Source organism: Galendromus occidentalis, unplaced genomic scaffold, assembly GCF_000255335.2.
Source record: "Galendromus occidentalis unplaced genomic scaffold, Mocc_1.1 scf7180000077526, whole genome shotgun sequence".
In the NCBI taxonomy this organism is placed as follows: domain Eukaryota; kingdom Metazoa; phylum Arthropoda; class Arachnida; order Mesostigmata; family Phytoseiidae; genus Galendromus; species Galendromus occidentalis.
The window spans coordinates 794,673-814,478 of NW_003805514.1; the positions used below are offsets into that span (position 1 = coordinate 794,673).

Sequence of the window (19,806 nt, forward strand, 5' to 3'; positions counted from 1 at the left end):
CATTCAAGCCTCCTCCTTCACCTATTCATCGATATACGATTAAGCGGTCAGATAATGAGCTCTCCCAGTATATGACGGCGCGTATGCTTCCTCAATAGCCGTACATCGGTCCGAATAATTTTTGGAATTTCGGGTCGACTCGAGGTTGTGGTTTTGCCCCCGACGCGACGCGCGGATGAACGCCTGTTTTTCCTGTCTTGAAACTCGCGATGTTTCTCCTTCTTAGTAGTTTACAGACGGAGCCATCTGGACTCCGTCAAGAAACACACAGCGCAGAAACTCGGGAGAACACAGTCATCCAAGAGTCTGATCCGCTCTCTCGTTGTGTGGCGGACGGAAGTTATTCCCCGTTCTTCTATTGTCGTTTGACGGGTGATCCGGAGTGCGCAGTCGGGATCCTAAGCCGGCCTACCTGATCATTGATCATATTAGCTCTCCTCTCTAGAACGATGCCTGGAGGTACATGAATACATAAGTCGCATCAGTCGTTGACGGAGGATGCCTTCCGCTCCTGGGAATTCCCGGATCTATATTCTGGGACTGGAGTTTCGATTACGATAAATCGATCGTCTCTGTTGAGGAGTCCGTGGAATGGCGGCGCCAAACGAGCCATGAATTCTCAAGGATGTCGAACGCGTAACGTCATCAACGCTGAAAGGAGCTCTGGGCGGAAAGAGCCGGAGCTCGCGATTCGGAACGGGACCGAGAGGAAGACGAGAGAATGAATTCCAATCGTAAAAGTTGCAAATCTCAAGGAGCAAACGCCACAAGCTCGAATAAGAAAGAGAAGGAACGGAGCGAGTTTTAATTATTCTCGATTGAAAAGTAATAGTCTGCAATTTTGCGGAATAACTCAAAACTTTCCACCACTCACTCGAACGTTACATTTGAGAATGACGACGCAGACGGGCGGCTCGACGGTAGCAGCAGCGAATTCTGCCTTCCCCGCCGTCAGTCTCGTTCTCGTGTCGATGGTGATTGAAGATGTCAGTCGACCTTGCCTTGAAGCCGCCTAATGCGGTTTCTCGACTTCAGACGAGTAATCGCGCTCCTCTCTCGGAATTTAGCCGCGGCCAACTCGATCGGGGGTGAATGCCACGTCGTCGAGGGTGATCTTCAATTACCGCCTAACTTCAGACCCCAACAGATCCAAAGCTTCGACGGAGGTGGACGCATGATCCCGTGGACTTATAGGCAGAAGACAGTCTGGAAGGTACGCGGGTTCCAGGCTCTGGCGTCTGTCCACGACTCGAGACCTGAATCTAAGTTCAGTATTCGATAGGGGATGTCTGACCGCTTCTATCCTTTTCCAAACGCCGATTTCTTCCTTCCCCGAGAGCTCCGCTGCGTGGGTAAGGGGTAGGAAGGGGGAGGGGAGCGCAAGGAGAATGGTGCTGTCATCAGCGTACTGATCGGTAGAAAACAACAGCCACATCACATCGGTGCCGCTTTTCTGTTTTCGGTTTCCGAATCATTGAACTAGTGTGTCTACCCCGTGGAAGAAGGCTGCCCGCGCTTTCCGTCTCCGTACGTATCCTCGTCGATTGTGGCATCTTTCTGTCGCCCAAGGGTTCGTCGCTTCGGCTTCAATGGCGCGCTGCCTGGCGGACTGCCTGGCTTGCCACGGCCAATTGCTGGCCGTATGCTTGAGTGGGTGGGAAAGGGGTAGCTGGGATTTCAGCCACCGACCCGAGCTGTTGGGGAGCCTGCTCGCACGGAGGAACCATTTGCGCGAATCGCCGAATTATTCTTCCTGAAAGCGTCTCGCCCCTTCTCCCACTATTGAAACCCTTAGCGAATACGCAGATGACAGCGTTGGTGCCGCCTGAGGTACGGTCGTCAAATGTTCGAATATATTCCTTTTTAGCTCGAGAACAGGCGAACGAATGATAGCGAGAGTCAGTGACGACACAAGGACAAAAAAGAAACGTTCACCTTAGATCGTTCCGGGGAGCATATCCGTCGGACGACGCTCCGAGAGGCGAATCATTTTTCAAACTCGACCTCATGAGGCGGTTGTAAATCGTCCGCTCTCTGTTTCTTGCAGAGCCCGGCGAAGTCAAAAAGCGGCGGTATGGAGCATGTCGGAGTAGCTTTCTAATGCGACCCGCGTGTGAAGATTCTCCCGTGGACGACAGGTTTCAAAACGAAAAGAATCGAAGAACCCACGGACGAGGAGCTCGGATATGCTTCGCCTGATGGTGGGGGAGGTCGACCTAATGGAACAGGTCACGGTGGTCATGGTTCCGAAGGTACCTAGCCATGAGGGAAGGCTTCCCTGAGCAGCGATGACGATCCCGATCGGAACCCGTGAGGGACGCAAGCTTCAAAACATTCCGGTTCCGGAAATTGTATCCGTCTCGTTGCGCGATCACTATGACCGCCTGATATGGATGCCGCCTTATCTCCGAGGTTATCTGTGTAGTTAGGGGAACGGAAGCGCGCGACGATGACCGGCCGATAAGTATTTTACCGAATTATCCAGCGAGATTACGCGCGGAGCTTGCGGCCCGGAGTAGTTATTACGCGTGTTTTAATCACAACTTCTCTCTTGCGTTCTCATTGACCGATGACCATGTCCCTCGTTCGAGATCGAGCTCCTCTCGCTTTACCTCTCCGGGAATCCGAGCTCTGCTCGGGAAGATTTCAGCCCGGGAGGATTGGACCGTTCGGCTCGGATAGAAAGCTTCATTCCATCTTTCAGAGTCGATGCCCGACGGTACGATCGGACGGACGCTTCGATGAGACCGACTCCGGGGTCTAGGACCACACGCGCATTCCAGGAGGCTCGAAAACTCGAGCAGAGCACTTTTTGATGGCGATCGCCACGGAACTAGTAGAGATAAGGAGTTGATGCAGTTGGAATCCCTGATTCACCGCCTCGAACGCGCCCAATCCGATCACCCTATGACCTATGAGTTTTCGCGGAATCCTCTGGATATCCCAACAGAAGTTGCCGTCCGAGCGGTGCGGCGTCTGGGGGCGGTACGCAGTTGTACGAGCTTCCGGGACAGGGTACGGACCGCTCCCGAGGACTTCCTTATCATATTTGCGGTATGATTCATGCGACACTTACGGGAAATCGGAAATGAGAAATTTACTTCTGTTCCAAGGGCAATGCTTCCATGACAATGTTATTCGCGATGGGGTTTCTCGACCCCGACCCGACATATCGGTGCTCCTGCGCCGCCGTATGAGCACCAAGTCACTTGTTTCCAAAAGCAGCCGCACTCGGCTATCGCTCGGCTGGTATCAATGCCTCGGTGGCTCTTCCGATCGACATTTAAGATGAAACCTAATGGCGCAAGGATTTCGGCTCGCCTTGGTTGGCGCCATGAAGGGAGAACACAGCGAGGTACACCGCATTCGGGCTCTCTCGAGAATCCCAGCCCCGGGCTCGTCAGGCCCTTGGTGCGCCGAGCGGCGCCGCCGCCCGTATCCGCTCCCGTTGAACGTCACTCGATTCGCGAGCTGCCCGTTTTTTTTGCGTCGGCTGGACGACTAGGTGTGGGGTTGATGGGCGAAACCCAATAGTACCTCCCTCCGGGGCCGTTCTTTTTCCGTCTTTCTCCAGTATCGACTTCCCGAGTCGTCCTCCTCTGTTTCATTCATTTCTCATGGCGGCGCGGTCGCAGCTCTCCGCTGGAGTAGCCTTGCCTCTTCTGGCGGCTTAAAATGCAAATGACAGGAACAGCTGTCACACTCAAGCCGAAAATCACCTTTCTATCGAAAAAAAATTTCATGCCTCACTCCCTCCTCTCCCAGCCTTCTCGAATCCCTTCATACATTCACTCCAGCCGCTGACAGGCTTCGCATCCGGCTTTCGATGTCGCGCCAGGATCGATCAGGCTATCATCTCGTGGGTGAGGCTGTTCCTTCTATTATTATCGGGAAGTTCTCCCGGCGCGGCATCATGACGATTAGGTCAAACGAACGTTCAAATCTAGAAAAAGAGCCTGTAATACGGCGTCTGTGCGAGGAATGGTCGCGATGAGGTCTGCATTCCCCGCAACAACTGATTGGGAACACAATTTGGCTGGGAATCGAAGAGCTCATTCCTCAAATCATTGAGAATGGTGCGCAAAGCGCGGATTCTTGGGAGTCATCCCCTCCATGGACGAATGCAATCGATCCTCGCTTAAAATGAGGCTTATTAGCTTTTCCACGGGAAAGTCAATGAGGCAATTCTCGATGCTTGTTTTCGGTACGTTTCTCGTTTCAGACATTTACCGTCGTCATGGATTCCGTAAGTGCGTAAAAACGTCGTCGACGTCCTGACTGCTTTCGTCGGCGTCACTTTGTCCGGGATCGCTGGGAAACTTTTCCTAATTGAAGCGGGAAGCGTATCCGAAACCTATTGGAATTCAATAGCACTCAAGCATTTTTCCCTTCGGTCGCTCCAATTGCTTCCGCTTCCTGATCGCGCATTCCACGCAGTAATCTCAATATAAGAGCGGACGATCAAAACTTCGGGAGCATTAATCACGCAGAATAGGATGCTCCTGAAACGTCCTTTGAGAAAACCACTGCACTAAGTAATTGTAAGCGGAGTTCGAGCCCTGCGATCTCGTGACTCGAGGACCGAGCTTTGGGACAGAGCTGCTTGTCTTCAGTGAACTTGCGGCGTCTTGGATCGTGAAGGCCCTGCTCCTGACGCCACGGAGCTTCAGGATTAGGCGATTCGATGGGAACTGGGCGGATATGATAGCCGAGACTGATGAAAGAAGTTTCAGGAAGGACGGCTAGAGTAGCTCATGGCCCGAGACATTCCGGACAATTTGACTCCACGGAGTCCCTATGATATGACGATACATCCAGGCGGACCATGGCATTGAGCTGGAACTTGTCTAATGTATCCATGACCTCAGACCTTTTAGGAAACTGTGACGTCGTCTGTGATCTTCTGGGATTTCTTTTCCAGAAGAGAGAAGCGGCAAAAGACTCCTGACTCCTGGCTTATGGACGAATTCAGCGGAGAGGCTGCGGGGACGCGAATCCGCTCGTCCATGGGAGACCACCCCACGGCGGCAATAATTGTAGATACTCCCTCTGTGTCATTGAGCGGATGCCAAAATTCTTTCACTCCATTCCGCCTCGTATCCGTGGACGCCCGTTTCGAGGAACCGCATTCCATACACGGAGCCCAAAATCCCAGTTCTCAGATCCGGGCACACAGTATCACCTCGGTGCAGCGAACACGCTGACGTCAACACAAACTGGTCGTCAGAAGGACTTTCGTTGTAGCGAACTTGATCGACCCCCAGGTCCACGAGGCGCCGACCAGAAATCTGAAAAAAAATCGTACGTTAGCGCGGAAATTCGGTCCGGCACGCTCTATTGTAAGAAGGTCAGACTGAGTTCGTGGTCGACTACAAAACTAGAGCCCTTCATCTGCGTCTGCCACGTTCAATCTGTTGTGGGGACCGTCATCGTCCCAGATGCTGCCGCCAATTTTCTCGGAAACGTCTGAGGTGACGTCGGCGTCATATTCATTTTCTGCTTGGAACACATGAACTGTGGTGAGAAGACAGGAAGCGGCCATGTTGAACGCGATTCTGTCTTAGCCATCGATGCCGCCTTAGCAGCACAGGCGAGAGCCGCGGCAGTTCTTCAACAAGAAGCGCCCGATCAAAAGTTCGAGCAGCTGGTCTGAGAACATTGTTTCAATGGAAAGGAAACGGACGATGGGCTCAGTCATGCGTGATTCTTCTCTCACCAGAGATATGAACGGACGACGGGAATCAATGAAGTCGACCCGACGCAGTCGTCGGGGAGACATTGCTGGATTCAGAACGTGCTCGTGGGGTTGATGCTCCGATTAGGGAGAGGCGCATTGATGCTCGTAACCTCCTCCGACATAGCGGAGTAGATCACCATTCGTGTTGTATATCGTGAAATTAATATGTGTCTCGATGGCCTCGAATTCTTCTTCCGGATAGGAATGCCAGCGAATCGATGTTTCGATCTTCGTATGTCGCATAGGTTCGCGCGAGACTACCTGGAATGACGGATGCAGAGAAACCCTAGAGGAGTGCAGCCGATTCGTATCGCTGCCACGCGAGAAGATCTCGAGGTTGACATCGAGAGATTAGCGCGGACAGTTATTCGTTGGCGGACTTAGCGCACTCCGAGCCGAATCGTGACGATTCCGCTCAAGCGAGGAGTACGTAGAGCACGGGTTCCGCCATTTCCTGTGAGACGTTCCGTTCAATTTGTGCTTGGCTCTGCCCGAGCGGCAGCCGATACTGCGGGACGACTCTCCGCGACGGAATGTTCTGCTCCGGAGCTCTTCAGGGCGATTAGAAATCAGAATAATTCCATTAGTCAAAGATCACTATTGAATATTTATTTGGCTTCAGCTTTGAGCTTCATTCTTTTGTGAGAGGTTGTGTACGCTTTACATTATCCTCACGCGGGTTCAATCACGAGCAACTTGAACTGAGTGGCAGTGTTTCTCATCATATCATCAAGTATCTGAGCTTTCCAGTCATGTCTAAAAACTCCTCGTCTAGCTTACTTTGTGTCCTATCTTCGTCTCCCCCTCCAAGGGATGTTCTCCATCGATATATACAGATTATTGTACATTGAATACTGAGTCAGGACTATCTAAATTCCCGAGAATCACGATCGCTCGCTAGCGCTTTCCCTCCTTCACAGCGTCGTTATCAGTCAAAATCGACTAGTGAATGATATAACAGAGAGCTTTGGTGAAATAATGTATCGGAGTGATTGTTGAGCTCCTCAATCAGCTAGCGAATTTCGCATGCTGCGACGGTTCCTTGACGCGCCGTCGACAATTCGCGACCAATTCATCGTAGGTGGCGCGTCGGCCCAGCACGGCGCGTCGCTGCATCACAGGATGGAGTTTACAGGCTGATAGGGCATAGCAGCACGGCTTGCCTGAAATGAACATTGGGGGTCAACTGGGAATAGATCAATGATTCTTGAAGTCTTCCTCGGTCTATTAGCTTATTCGATAGTTAGGTACCAGATGCCCGATTCAGGAGCTCACCGTGAGGTTCCGTCAGCACGCCACAATGCTCGTCAGGATCGTATTCTCTATTTTTCTGCAGGGAAAACCTTCTCTTCCTGGACGGTTTCCTGCCGTTATTCGACGCTGTCTCATGGAGCTCAGCTGTAAGGAGAACCTTTGTTGAATTTCTTGCGAAGCAGCTCGTCGTGAATCGGTTCCTCAACAAATTCGAAGAATTCGAGCGGGCGTAGTTCGAAGCCTACCGGAATTACTCGCTGAGTCGAAAACCTTAAGGTGAGCATGGTTATTTGGCTGAACCCGAATATCGGGATCGTCGGCACTAGGAGTCACGTCATGTGGAAGTCTTAAAAGTGACTCCGGAGCTTTTGTCTGCGATTCTGAGTCTTCCGGATGATCAGGATATGAAATCGATCCGAGCCCAGAAGCTCCCGGGACGGCATCAGCGTACGGAGACCGAGGTATATCTTCGCTTTCCGAAGTCGCATCCTGATCCATCCCTTTCACTCTACGTCTGCATTCATCTGGATGCGCCTCCACTGCAAAAGTTATGGTACGGTCTTGGTTAGAACAAGGACAGAAGAGTTCTGCTCACCCTACCGAGAGAATAGCCACAGATCTGCCCTGATGAATGACGGGATACTCACGCATATGTTGTGCGATAAATTCAAGCCTTCGTACAGTCGGACAGAAAAGGCATCTTGACGTTACAAGTCGATCGGTTTCGGGTGCCACGCCGAATAACGCCGTATCTGTCGAGAGAAGGATTTTTCAGAACCTGAATGAATTTTGCTCTCGACTTTGATCGGGACCGTCCTACTGGGGACACCATCCATGTTTTCAAAATTCGTGCTGACGGATCAATGTTTCGATGCGGTAGAAGCTGGCTCACCTCTCGCAGGCAGGACGGTATGCTGGGAGCTTCCGGCTGCGAAAAGAAAGAGCATCCATAGTCAATTCGAATTTTGGAATGCTTCTGGATTTCCTCTTTTACATTTCCTACTGCCTGAGAGTCGAACAAGCGAGGGAATTGTGGTACGACTTCCGTCGCTCCAATAAGCTCTTCTACGGCGCTCACCTCGGTGTGGGGAGCTTCTTGCTCGATCGACAGAAGTCCAAGGGGCCCATTTATTCACCTAGGGAGAATGACAAAACGTGTGTGAAGCTCGAGTGTGCCTCTGATACCCGTCAGTGGTGCTCCGGATACGCGCGAGGCACGCTCATCATCCACTCGTGGGAATTCGGAAGTTTATAATCGTACCTCATTCGTACGCTCTCTGTCCTCGGGTTGTAGCACGATCATCACCAGCGAGCTCCAGTAGGGCCATGTTCTCAGCTCCCCGCTCGGCTCCAGCGCCGGATTCGCACACGTTCCCATGGAAAACGTCTGTACTTGGGAGTGGGTCATCGCGACGAGCCTCCGCGGAGTCGCTTTCCGAACGAGCGTAGGACTCCAAGACGAGCCGAAGCAGCGTCTACAGAGCGCAGATCGGAGCGCTCTCAATGCGATAGTAGCTGCCACATATCGATCTCGAGCTTTTCAACATCTCTACGCAGAGACTCCAGTGCTCCACTGAACCCCCTCTCGACGATTGTTCTCTGTTGTTCCTTCTCCATCCTGCATTCGTTCATTCATTCACATACTCGCTCACTCACACACGCTCACTCAGTAGAAGTGTTTTCTAAGTGTTCATTCAAAAGGCTGGATAGCTGCCTGTCTCCCCTGCTTTCCAGAATGGCCGCAAGTACAGTGGTCTCCAAACTTCGAACTCAGCTTGTACGTTCTTACAACCGTACGAAGTTCTTCTCTACCGCTGGAGCCTCCCGTCGAGAGACCCCACCATCGTACGCGACTTATGTCTTTGGGGAACAACGCGTACAAAAAGAACGCGGAGCAAAACGGGTCGCGGCCAAGTGGTGCAGATATTGTCCGATCCTTGGTGGGAACTAGCAGACGAACTCTGATGAGAGAGAGAACATCTTGAGAGGAGCCGCACAGTCGGGCTGCGAGACCAGGCGCGAGTTTTTGAATGGGAATCTTGGGAAGCTGCGTATTCGTTCATCCATCGCATCTTGCCGTCTCCTTAATGTTTCCGCGGTCGAGCGTCGGAACGCACGATTCCATTTCGCGCATTCACCGGAGAAGGCGACCTTGTTCTCGTAAAGTCCGACACGACATTGCGTGTTCCCGGTATCTCCGGGAATTTTCGCACGGAGACATCCTCCTGAGCGTCGGAGCCGTGCCATGACATTGCTCGGCGAGAACATATTTTCCGGCTCAAATCAGAGACCTCGATCCAGCATCCCCCAAGTCGGATACCGAAGAAGCGGGGATCGAAGCTGAAGTATTCTCGCCTTAAGGAATGAGCATTATGTGGCGCGCTGGGCTCTTCTCTTCAAGCGCTGGCAGCTGGGCCTATTCCTTCACATATCCGATCGTCTGCCAGATATGGTTGCTGGATTGCTATGGGATTGTGTCTACGGCGTAGACCCAGCTAGAGAGGCTCGTTGGCCTAGGGGGATTGAGGTTCAAAAACGAGAGGGAATATTCGGTTTGACGACGCGTTTTCGTTTAATCTGTTCATTTATCTGTCTCAAGCTGGATGATTTTCGTACTGGTGTGTATTATAGCAGCAAATGATTCCTCAGACTTCGGTGTACTTAAGAGGGAGAGCTGTCTAGTGAACAAGCCACATCTGATTTGGCGGATGACCCCTCACTAGGACTCTATCCTGATTCTTAATGCTTCCTTGAAATATTCTTCTGGATAGTTAGGTAGTTTGAAGGAGAATTCAACTCAAAGCACACATGAGCAAAATCGTGAAATTCACAGTGACAACGCCAAGCCCTGGATTCTCGAAGAGTGTGTTGTTGGGCATTCCATGGCAAATCGGGAGTTGGTACTTTTGGAAGGCTTGCGATTACTGCAAGCTCTTGTTGGAAGTTCCGTATGGTTCGAGACGGCCGAGGCTTCGTCGATCTATTCCATGACGGGTGGAGAAAAAGTTTTTGAGATCGGGAAGAAATGATTCGTCAGCTTCGTTCGGATGCTCTCAGGTCCTAGAGATGACTGAATAATACTGACGGAGAGAGACCAGCAAAGGACCGACTCAGTATTCTACGTCGGTGAAAGAGTCACATTGGAGTCGATTCGGTCTCTGAACGAGTGAGTCGATCGTTTTCGTATATCACTTCAGTCTCGCTGATTTTGGTGTCTGGATCGTTTGATTCGTTAGGATGCAGCGAAGGATTGGATCTACTCCGCGGTTCGCTTATTTTGGGCCCAGTTCGTCTCGGAAATGTCAACTTGTCATTGGTCAGTGATAAATTCCACCGGAGAGCACACGGCGTGGAGATAGCACACCGCACAACCCTTCTTTGCTAGGTCGGCCAAGTCCTGCTGATGAATTCAATAACGAATCTTCTTGTGTTGAGTTGTCGAAGTTTGGGCTGACGTTCAATGAATCCGTCTTGGTGAATGTTTCCACGATAATCGATATCGCGTCGTCGTCCGGATTGTCGACGGGGACTTCTCCCCTTGTAGTAGCGGCAGAAGCAGTTTTATATGTGGTAGTAGTTGTAATAATAGTCGTACATGAAGTTCGCCGAATCGTCGAGCACGCGACGAGGCCAGCACTGACAAAGCGGGGATGTACCCTCCAAGCAAGAAAAATACGTGAAAATTGTGCACGTCACCCTCATCGTATGAAGCGAGGGGAGCGGTGCGGAGCCGCCATAGGCTGAGGCGACACTAGAATTTGGAATCGGAGAATTTTCAATGTTCGATTTGCGTTCTTCTGCTTAATCATCTGTTCTTCTTCTTCTTCTTTTAATCGCTGTGGGGTGAGGCGCGAACTGCAACAACTCAGTCGCTCTCTGGAACAACTCAGTGTCTCAGTCGCTGCTATCGAAAACCACCAACCCTGGCTCCGATAGCTCAGTAGCCACTGCGAATGGAAAGGATAGTCTATGAGAAATACATCGTCGAGTGGAGCGCTGCCGGAAAGAAGTTGAGCCGTAAAGATCGTCATGAGTTTTGGGACTTTGGAGCCTTACCTGTCTCCCCCGTAGCCACCGTGAGGTGCGTAACCTCCCTGCTGGCCTCCGTATCCTCCGCCGTAGCCGCCACCTTGATGTCCTCCGTAGCTTCTGGGCTGGCCGTAGCTGCCTCCGCCGTATCCGCCACCACCTCCGCCTCCGTAACCCCCTTGTTGCTGGCCATAGCCGCCTCCGTAAGAGCCGCGACCGCCGAAATCTTCTCGACCACCGTCGCCGCCGCCGCCACCGCCACGGAAACCTCCACGGCCGCGGTTGTTGCGACGTCCACGATACGGTGCGACTTTCAGAGTCATGCCGTTGAGCTCCTGACCGTCCATTTGGGCTACGGCGTCCGATGCGTTTTGATTGTCGTCAAAATCAACGAACGCAAAACCCGGAGGATTCTGGGCTACCCAGACATTGGTGAGGCGTCCGTATTTTGAGAAAACGCTCTCCAGATCTTCCTTCTGGATGCTCTCGTTGATTCCACCCACGAAGATACGATTCTGGTTCTGCTGGTCGCGAGATTGATAACCTCCACCGCCACCGCCACCACCTCCGCCACCGTAGCGGGGTCCACCTGCCTCACGCATGTTATCACCGTAGGAATCCTGAGGAAGAATTCGTCGTTTTTAGTCGGGCGTTCCCTTGATCGTCCCGCCTCGAGACTCGAGGACGAAATTCGCTTTTGTTGACAAACGACCTCGGACCGCATGATACGATTGACCGGAGAGCGGTCGTCGATGCTGCCATTGAGAGACTCGCGACTTTCCCTGAAGCTCAGAACTGATATCGCCGCCCAGAAATACAGAGGCCCGCCCAAGTTTTATGGGACCGCTAATTTTTTCGCCACCGGAGAGGTTTCTCGAACGGTAACCAAGCCTATGCGTGAGGAGTTCTCCAAGTTGGGCGCACGAGGAGTGTGGAATACCCACCGGTGCGGAGCGACCGCTCAACTGGGCCACAGAAGCCCGATCGCGAAGTCGGTGAATGTCCACATCACGACGAGCAAGCTCCACGCCGGCCGCGGCTTCTACGCCATCATGCGGCATCCTTAACCCTAACCAGTTTTCTCACGAGCGAATTCGATCTCCCGCACCACGCTACGCGACTCGCTAGGATCTCTTCACTAAAGCACCGACAACTTGAGGAAATTAAGAGGAACTTCTATCGAGATTCTCTCGAAACTTCATTCAAACCGACGCATGAGCTCGGCAAGCCATCCGACGCCGATCCATGCGTTCAAAAAGCGATAAGACCCGTGTATTTGGCAAGCGATTCGTCGCAGTTCCCTGCCTGTGATGCATCACGTGTTGCCGAAAAAACGAATTTCGCACGACATATTCTTTTCCAGAGTTTCCGCATTCGACTGGAAAACGAGTCGACAGAACCAAGCTCCGCGAACGAAAACCTCGAAAAACCTACCATTGGAAGTTGAATAATCAAACTCGATGAAGTTGCGACCGCTTACAATCAATCAAGCGTCCGACGAGGACCGCAGAAACGCTATGGTATAGGCTTGCTGTCCCAACGAACGACAACGAACGCACAGGAATGGCAACCTATTGTATCCTGAAGTTAACTTTGTTCATCAGCGGCTGCAGACGAATCTCCGCCAAGAGCTGATGACGATGATCTTTGCTTGGGAACAACGTACAGAGAATTCAAATTCTTTTCCACTCAACTCTTCGGTGCGTCAAGTGTTCCCTAGGATTTCATCTCGATGCTGATCCTCGTAGCTTTCACCGATTCCGCTAATTGAAAAATTTGAGAAATAGGAAGTCCTATCGGGCGGTATGAGGAGTGAGACGATCCCGCGGCAGTCTGGCGCCTAAATATCATGAATTCTGTACGAGGGCGCGCGCCACAGTGCAAGCGTTCCGATCGGCTGCCGCTGAGAAGCCCGGCAAACGAGTCATGCTCCCCTCGAAGATTCATGCATTTGCCCAGAACCTAGAATCTGGATGGATTCATTTGATATCTCAGTCGATTGCGGAGAAACTGAGGCGAATCTGAATAACCTTACGATACCGCTGTGTTTCTCCCGATTAAAAGCAGAGCCGACTACCAGTATGTACTGACAATGAGCAGGACCGCCTACGGTTTGGCTTGAGCGACCCCTCTATCCAGGCATCGACGTTCCTGGCCGCAGAGTCCGATTAATTCCGGATTTCGCATTGGGACTGCCTGACTTGAGGACCCGAAAACAGCCTCTGTTTTTGACCGGATCTGCTCATCACCTTAGCTACTGGACCGAGTCTCTACCGCACATTCCCAGAACTGTTTCCGCCACTCGGCCCCTGGACATCAGAGCACATCTAAATTTAGGTAACCGGGAGTTGTGGTAATCCAGTGCGCCTGTTGCCATGAAATCCTCTATGGAGGAGTCTACCGATGAGCAAGTTGGAAATACGGGACGAACCCCCGCGCGTTACCGGAACACTGAAGTTGTACGCTCCTCCAGCGAGCGCATGATCGCGTTCAGTTTGCGCCCTCGCAATTCTGAACTATTGGCAGCGAGCCTACAGGATCCAGGACCACCCGAACTATCACACCGCTTCCCAGGTTTTCCACGAGTGGTCTTATCGGACACCTATTACTGTTGGCTACGGAGAAAGATTCCACCACTCATGCTCGATGCTCGGAGAGCGAAGGTCATGACCGATTCTAGTCGGTAGTTTGGAGCATAATTCGAACATCATGAATCGGAGGGCTCACCATTGCAGCGGACGTCCGCATCCCGAAGTCGGAAGCGTCCAAGGTTTCTCGGATATCGCGGATTTCTGCTTCGCGTTGCATGAGTGGCTCCACGCACTTGTTGAAGTGCTTGTCGGAGGCCAAAACCGTCCAGAGAATCCGAGATGACGCTCATCAGTTGTTGGAAGAGATGAGGAAGAGACTGAGCTTGAACGTGATCTGTCGCTCTCAAATGAGCGGTGGGAAGGTCCGAATCCAGGCGTCAAACCTCTCGACGGCGCGGCATAGGCTTCTAGGACGAGCCTCTCCCTTTCGATTCGAGATGAGGAGGCTGTGATCGATCGTATCAGAAGTCCTCGTTGTGCCGAAATACACATATGCGGAGTCCACTTTGTCATTGATGAATGTAACCCATAGATGGGTCAATTCACCAAGCTGAGCCGCAGTGGACTTTCCTCAAGTGAACCCATGTGGGTGAGGGTGACAGAGTCGACGGGCGACTGAGGTGTCAACTATGTGATCAAAGATGAGTTTTTCCAACATGATGCACAGGATCGAATATCGGACAACGGGCCTGTAGTTTTCGACTTGAGAGCGGCTCCCTACCTCGCAGACGGGGTAAACCGTGGATATATGGGGGAACGAGGTTACGACTGCATCCTCATATGAGCGAAATAGGATCAGTGCTCGATCAAGCGGTGCACTCGGCTCCTGAGCGAGCATTCTGACGGCGATAGGAAGAATATTGTCCAATGTATGGAAGGATTTCGATGACAGTGAGCGAAGCGTATCGGGGACGAGTCCGCTGGTTACCTGCAGTGAGCCACAGATTATTTTTGAGGCGTGGTGGCCAAAGGTTGGGGTTGACGGGTGAGCCAGGTCCACGGACTCAGATGAGAAAAATTCCCCGAACACATCATTCATGCAGAGATCACGGATAGGCTGATCATCCGCAGGGAGCAGGGCCGCGATGGGGTCCCGGCCTCTTAGACACCTGCCAGCAAACCGGAAGAGGGCCCTCGAGTCTCTGAAGTCAAGACCTGCCCTCCCGAGGTGACGTAGCCGTGATGGAGCTTTCCCAAGTTCTACAGTACGACCAGGATTTTACCAGATAGCTGCGCATCTCTCGCAGATGCTGAACATGGGTCCTGGGTCGAGACAGTTTCTCTTAGCGGTGTCGTCGGAACGGGAGAAGAGCTCTACAAATTAATTACCAAAGGAGGTCAACAAAACGATTGTAGGTGCATGAAGTAAACTGTTCGACAGTCCATGGAGAACAAGCGCCAATCTAATCGATACGAGAAAGAACGATTGAGTGCAAATCTGCCCGATTGTAGTCTCGAGTCTCGACTCCCCGAAGCGCTCTTTGCGGACCCGACGGGGGATCGGATATGGAGAGATCAGAAAGAATGCCGGTCGAATGGGTTGAGACAAGGCAAACTGACTAAGCTTTTCCCCGCAGAACGGGTGATCTCAGTGCTCAGTTGCGTTAGACCATTCTCGACACTGACGTTCACGAAGAGGGCCTCCTCGCTATCACAGGCGAGCTGGGGCAGGTTGGCCCAATCAATATCAAGGAGGTTGAAGTCTCTAACGAGTATGACGGTATGAGAAAAGTCATCGGCCGAGTCTATCAAATGACACAGTTTCTCTAGTCTGTCTCTACTGGGTGAACAAGGTCCGCCATCAGACACATAGGAGCGCATGGGACGTGGCTTAACCGTCTGTGAGCAGAAATGAAGGATAAGCGTTTCCAATAGAATATCATATCCCTGTGGTCCTGGTGCCGAGAATATTCAGTTTTACTCACACACCCCATCTCTAAAAAGTCCATTACTAACACACCTGAAGATCCGATAGAGAGGCCCTTGGAGGTGGGCTCCTGACTCGAAAAGGGGTCACCTAGTCAGGACTCAGTGATGAGGACGACATCAGTAGAAAACATTGCGCAGAAGAGAAACTAGGAGCAGCAGGTTTCCGGCTTCCAGGAGGTTTGGGCGCTCGAGTACGAGCACGATTTCGCCGGAACTCCCAGTCTGTCATCGTGGAGTGGCGCATTCTGAGAAGGGGAGTCCAGGGAGGTCTCGAAGGCAGTGTTGGAAGAAAGGTCTTTCTTCGGTACCGCCTTCTGCCCGGATCGGAAATCGGAGCATATTGCCTCGGTCGGATCAAGATCTTGCCCCGGCTTAAAGCAGGCATACCGCTCCAGAGTGAAGTCATCAATGACCACGATAGAGCGATGGAAGCGATACCGAAAGTTCAAATCGAAACATGAGGGGAGATGCTGTCACAGTTGAAGGTGAAGCCCAAACCATCGATCTGCGACGAAAAATGATACAGGTACATGGGTATGGGCACCGCCGATCATTTTCTCGCTCCATTCAAGAGCCGCGGTAATCGCGTAGATTCATATCCGCTCATCATATAGAGGTTGCTGGCCAAGATTGGATCTGAGACCCAATGGAACGAGGAGCTCGCATACAGCGTTGAGAGGCACGTCCGAGTACACAAGACGAGGTTTCCGCGATCACGGAAGGGGGCCACACTCATTCCTAGCTCCGATCTCCTCGATGAGCTATGCGGAGCTGAGCTGAGGTCTTCAGAATCACTGCAGGCCACCATCTTTGATTGCTGAGCTTCCTGGGAATAGAAGCTTCGGAATCCTTATTGGTGTGCCGGAGGAATCGATATAAATCCTGATCGAAAGCTTCATTTGTACCTGCTCTCCGTTACCTAAGCAGCAAGCCTACTCCGACCGTGCTAGCAGAGCCTCCAGAGGGTGGCGGAAGGTCGAATATAGGCGGGATTCGAAGTCTCGGAGCGGGCACGAAACGCAGTGACTAAAGACGGGATCAGTTGCTCGCAGCCGACATCGGAGGAAGTATGTCGTACACCGTCGTGGAAACCAAGGTGAGGTCCCTGGCATTCAAGGAGATCTCTAAATAGGGGGAAATCCGTTCATCGTGACTGGCACTTTCGAGAATCGTCCTGCTTCGGGACTCAGCTTCGTTTGCTTGCGGCGCGGTTCTGATCGGAGTCCGGCTCGTTTCATCCTGAGGGAATGGCGGATCTGTGAGCATTCGCGGAAGAGTATCCGGAAGGGTGTTCGTGAGAATATCTTAAGGGGTAGACAGAAGATATCGCCTCTTCCAGAGCCCTGGCCTCGCCTATCCGTGGGATCGAGGGAGGGGCCCAGAAGCTGATTTCCAGTGCTAATCCCTCGACCAGAACTCAACGTAGAGGTGGTATTCCGAAGAACGAAGTCGCTTTTGAGGTCGGAGGGCCCAGTTCGTTATTATTATCACGTCAATATTGTTCCGTTGGAGGTCAATGTATGATTGGTATTCTCCTTGAAAGGGGGCCCTGCCTGATGGAGCGGACACGGATCATCATGATTCCGCATCTGTTGCCTCCTCCTTATCTCGCCAGGGAGTTTCTGACCGCTTTTCCAATTCTTTTCGAACCCGGATCGTACTACATATGCTTTCGTTCGAATGCTCCCGCTCCATCAGCTTCCATCGGGCGCGTGGTTGGGCCTGATCCTTAGCGGGGGATTGTTCCCTGACTAGCGTCGGAATTTCGGTGGGAATCGTTCGGGGCGGGGCTGATTCGAGCTGAGCGCGATCGCTGCTCTGTCGGACGATACCCTCAACCTCTGGTCGTTTCCAGGCCGACCTCGGAGAGAAGCTGAGCTCCGCAGGGGATCAACTTGTGGTCATCGATTTTGGAGCTGTGTGGTGCGGTCCCTGCAAAGACTGCGAGCCGACCTTCAAGGTGTGACAGAGGGGGGAACTTATCTCCGGATCGAATTCTAGAGGAACTGCGCGAATCAAATCAGTCAACATTCTCATTCCGATGGTGATGGAATATTTCAGCGCTTGGCGGATAAGTACTCGGGTGAGGTCATGTTTCTCAAAGTTGATGTCGACGATAATGACGAAGCGGCGGCAGAATATGACATTTCGAATCTGCCGACTTTCCTCTTCATACGCGGGTGAGTCAATACACCCCCAGAGAAGGCACAAACGTTTTAAGCCCGATTCTTCCAAGGCCAAATGAGCAGGTGATCGAGAGAAGGCTCTGAGCGAGAGAACTCTCAGATATCGCGATAGCAGAATCGCGGAAGTATCTCAATATACCCACAGAGCACAAATATTTTTGATCACATTTGATTGTTCGACCCTTTTCTCAGGGGTCAAGTCCTGCAGCGCCTGACTGGATTCATGACTTATGATAAGTTGCACGAAGCCGTTGAGGCGCACAAATAGCACCCCGTTCCCTCGGATCCGAGAACAGGTAAATCTGCGACGATGAAACCTGGGAAAATGTGAGGGCAAAAATCCGTATCAGGGAGAAGCTCGGCCGTGTTCCTCATCTCTTGCCCTACACTCATCAGGCTGCTTCAGGATGTCTTGTCACTTGGCTGACCATCAGGTCTCGGGGGGTTCACGCTAGGAAGCTTCATATCGTCTCCGATTCACCATCGATGGCCTGCACGTCCCTCTTTACCCTCTCCTCCCCTCACCGACTGGCAACTTAGCGTTTGGATCACGATCTAGAGCTCGTAAAGTTCTCGTAGAGCTCGGAGATGGTGTACACGTTGGTCAACGAGAAAGTAAGTCTACTTCTGAGCGTGAACTGCGATTACCTCGTGGATTCTCTGACCGGGCGCTCACAACTCATGAGTCTGAAATTTATGAGAGCACGGTAGGAAATTAGGTGTGTGTGATTTCCAGGATGAATTCAATGACAAGATCAGAACTGCGGGTGACAAACTCGTGGTGGTCGACTTTTTCGCCACGTGGTGTGGTCCATGCAAACAGGCTGAACCCATATTTAAGGTGAGTTGAAATCTCTCAAGCGATATGCTTCATGAGATCGAGATCCACGTTCATCCACGCTCGGGCAACAGATGTCCCATGTCGGAGGAATGGATCCGTGGCAAGCGGATACGCGAGTTGTCTCCTCATTCTCATTCGACTGTTCGGGTTGGTCTGCGGTGCGTTATCAAAATCCGCTCCGCATGGGGAACTTCGCAGTCGTATACGGGATATTATTCAGTGGTCTCTCATCGGGAACTGTCACGAGGAGGATTTTGAGTGCTCTGCAGGGTATGAATGCACGATCGGTCGAATTAATGGGAATCTATTCCTAGCTCGTATCGGAAGGCTGCATAATTTCGCTCCATTCTTCGAGCAAATGATTCTTGGGCGTCGATCGATAATAAATGATTTCCCATGCACCACTCGATCTCTTAAACACGCCCAGCTTCAATCAAGCTCGTTCTCTATATCTGAATCCCACTTCAGAATCAGGAGCGGGTTCTGTAGTTGAGGAAACCTCTCAAGAATCTCATGTGGAAATTCCAGAGGATCTCGGAGCAGTACAGCGACGTGATTTTCCTCAAGGTCGATGTGGACGAGAACGAAGATGCTGCCACCGAGTACGAAATCGCTTCCTTGCCGACATTCATTTTTTTCAAAAACGGTGCAGCGGTCGACACCTTGATGGGAGCCCTGACTTCAGATAAGCTCACCGAAGCCATCGACAGGAACAAATAGGAGCACTCCTTAGCGAACCATGATCCGCGCGGTGACCGGAATACGCCACCAATGTCCGTGCTTCTGATGAGACTGTGTACCCCTCAGGATATAACTGAGTTTCTAATTGAGCGTGAAAGATACGAGAAAGTGTAAGAAGCGCGAGCAAGAGTGGCCGGTATGCCGCTCCTCAACCCGTCACTTCAGGACGCGCAGCGTGCCGCGTCTTGTACCGATTCGGATTCATCGAAACACGTCTGAGTTTTCAATGCGCGGGTGTACTCCTCCGGGTGCCACCTAGCGAAAGAATTCCTACGCATATATGCATCCAGGGAGGGATATTCCTGCCGGGAGTTGCTTTCACTTGCCGCTAGCAGCTCAAAACATAGATTTCTATCAAGCTAAAAATGTGCACGCAAGCGAATCCACTCATGCAGTACATTGTATTGTGAAACCCTCAATAAACTCATCACTTCATCACTCATGGCGTCGCCTGGTTACTGGTTACTGAACGCGGATTTCTCGATGGGTGAGGGCTGA

The 19,806-nt window shown here is 51.9% G+C and overlaps 3 protein-coding genes and 1 long non-coding RNA gene across 4 annotated transcripts; 2 read left to right on the forward strand and 2 right to left on the reverse strand.

The window, feature by feature from the left end:
• Positions 1-6,320: 6,320 nt before the first annotated feature.
• Positions 6,321-8,918, reverse strand: LOC100902756 (uncharacterized). Its single transcript, XR_145680.2, has 7 exons — positions 8,253-8,918; positions 8,070-8,127; positions 7,884-7,919; positions 7,639-7,743; positions 7,237-7,530; positions 7,013-7,135; positions 6,321-6,900 (listed from the first exon to the last, which is right to left on the reverse strand). It is a non-coding gene; the product is annotated as an uncharacterized LOC100902756 (long non-coding RNA).
• A 621-nt stretch (positions 8,919-9,539) lies between these two features.
• LOC100899663 (serine/arginine-rich splicing factor 1) lies at positions 9,540-12,609 on the reverse strand. Its single transcript, XM_029112752.1, has 4 exons — positions 12,455-12,609; positions 11,256-11,640; positions 11,048-11,129; positions 9,540-10,938 (listed from the first exon to the last, which is right to left on the reverse strand). The coding sequence occupies exons 1-4, from the start codon at positions 12,455-12,457 to the stop codon at positions 10,929-10,931; spliced, it is 480 nt and encodes a 159-aa protein (XP_028968585.1). The 5' UTR covers positions 12,458-12,609; the 3' UTR covers positions 9,540-10,928.
• A 4,000-nt stretch (positions 12,610-16,609) lies between these two features.
• LOC100899805 (thioredoxin-T-like) lies at positions 16,610-17,994 on the forward strand. Its single transcript, XM_003747953.1, has 4 exons — positions 16,610-16,636; positions 17,396-17,500; positions 17,602-17,720; positions 17,919-17,994. Exons 1-4 carry the CDS (start codon positions 16,610-16,612, stop codon positions 17,992-17,994), a joined length of 327 nt encoding a protein of 108 aa, XP_003748001.1.
• Positions 17,995-18,314: 320 nt separating this feature from the next.
• On the forward strand, positions 18,315-19,287 carry LOC100902519 (thioredoxin-like). Its single transcript, XM_003747896.1, has 3 exons — positions 18,315-18,341; positions 18,463-18,567; positions 19,096-19,287. Exons 1-3 carry the CDS (start codon positions 18,315-18,317, stop codon positions 19,285-19,287), a joined length of 324 nt encoding a protein of 107 aa, XP_003747944.1.
• Positions 19,288-19,806: the final 519 nt, after the last annotated feature.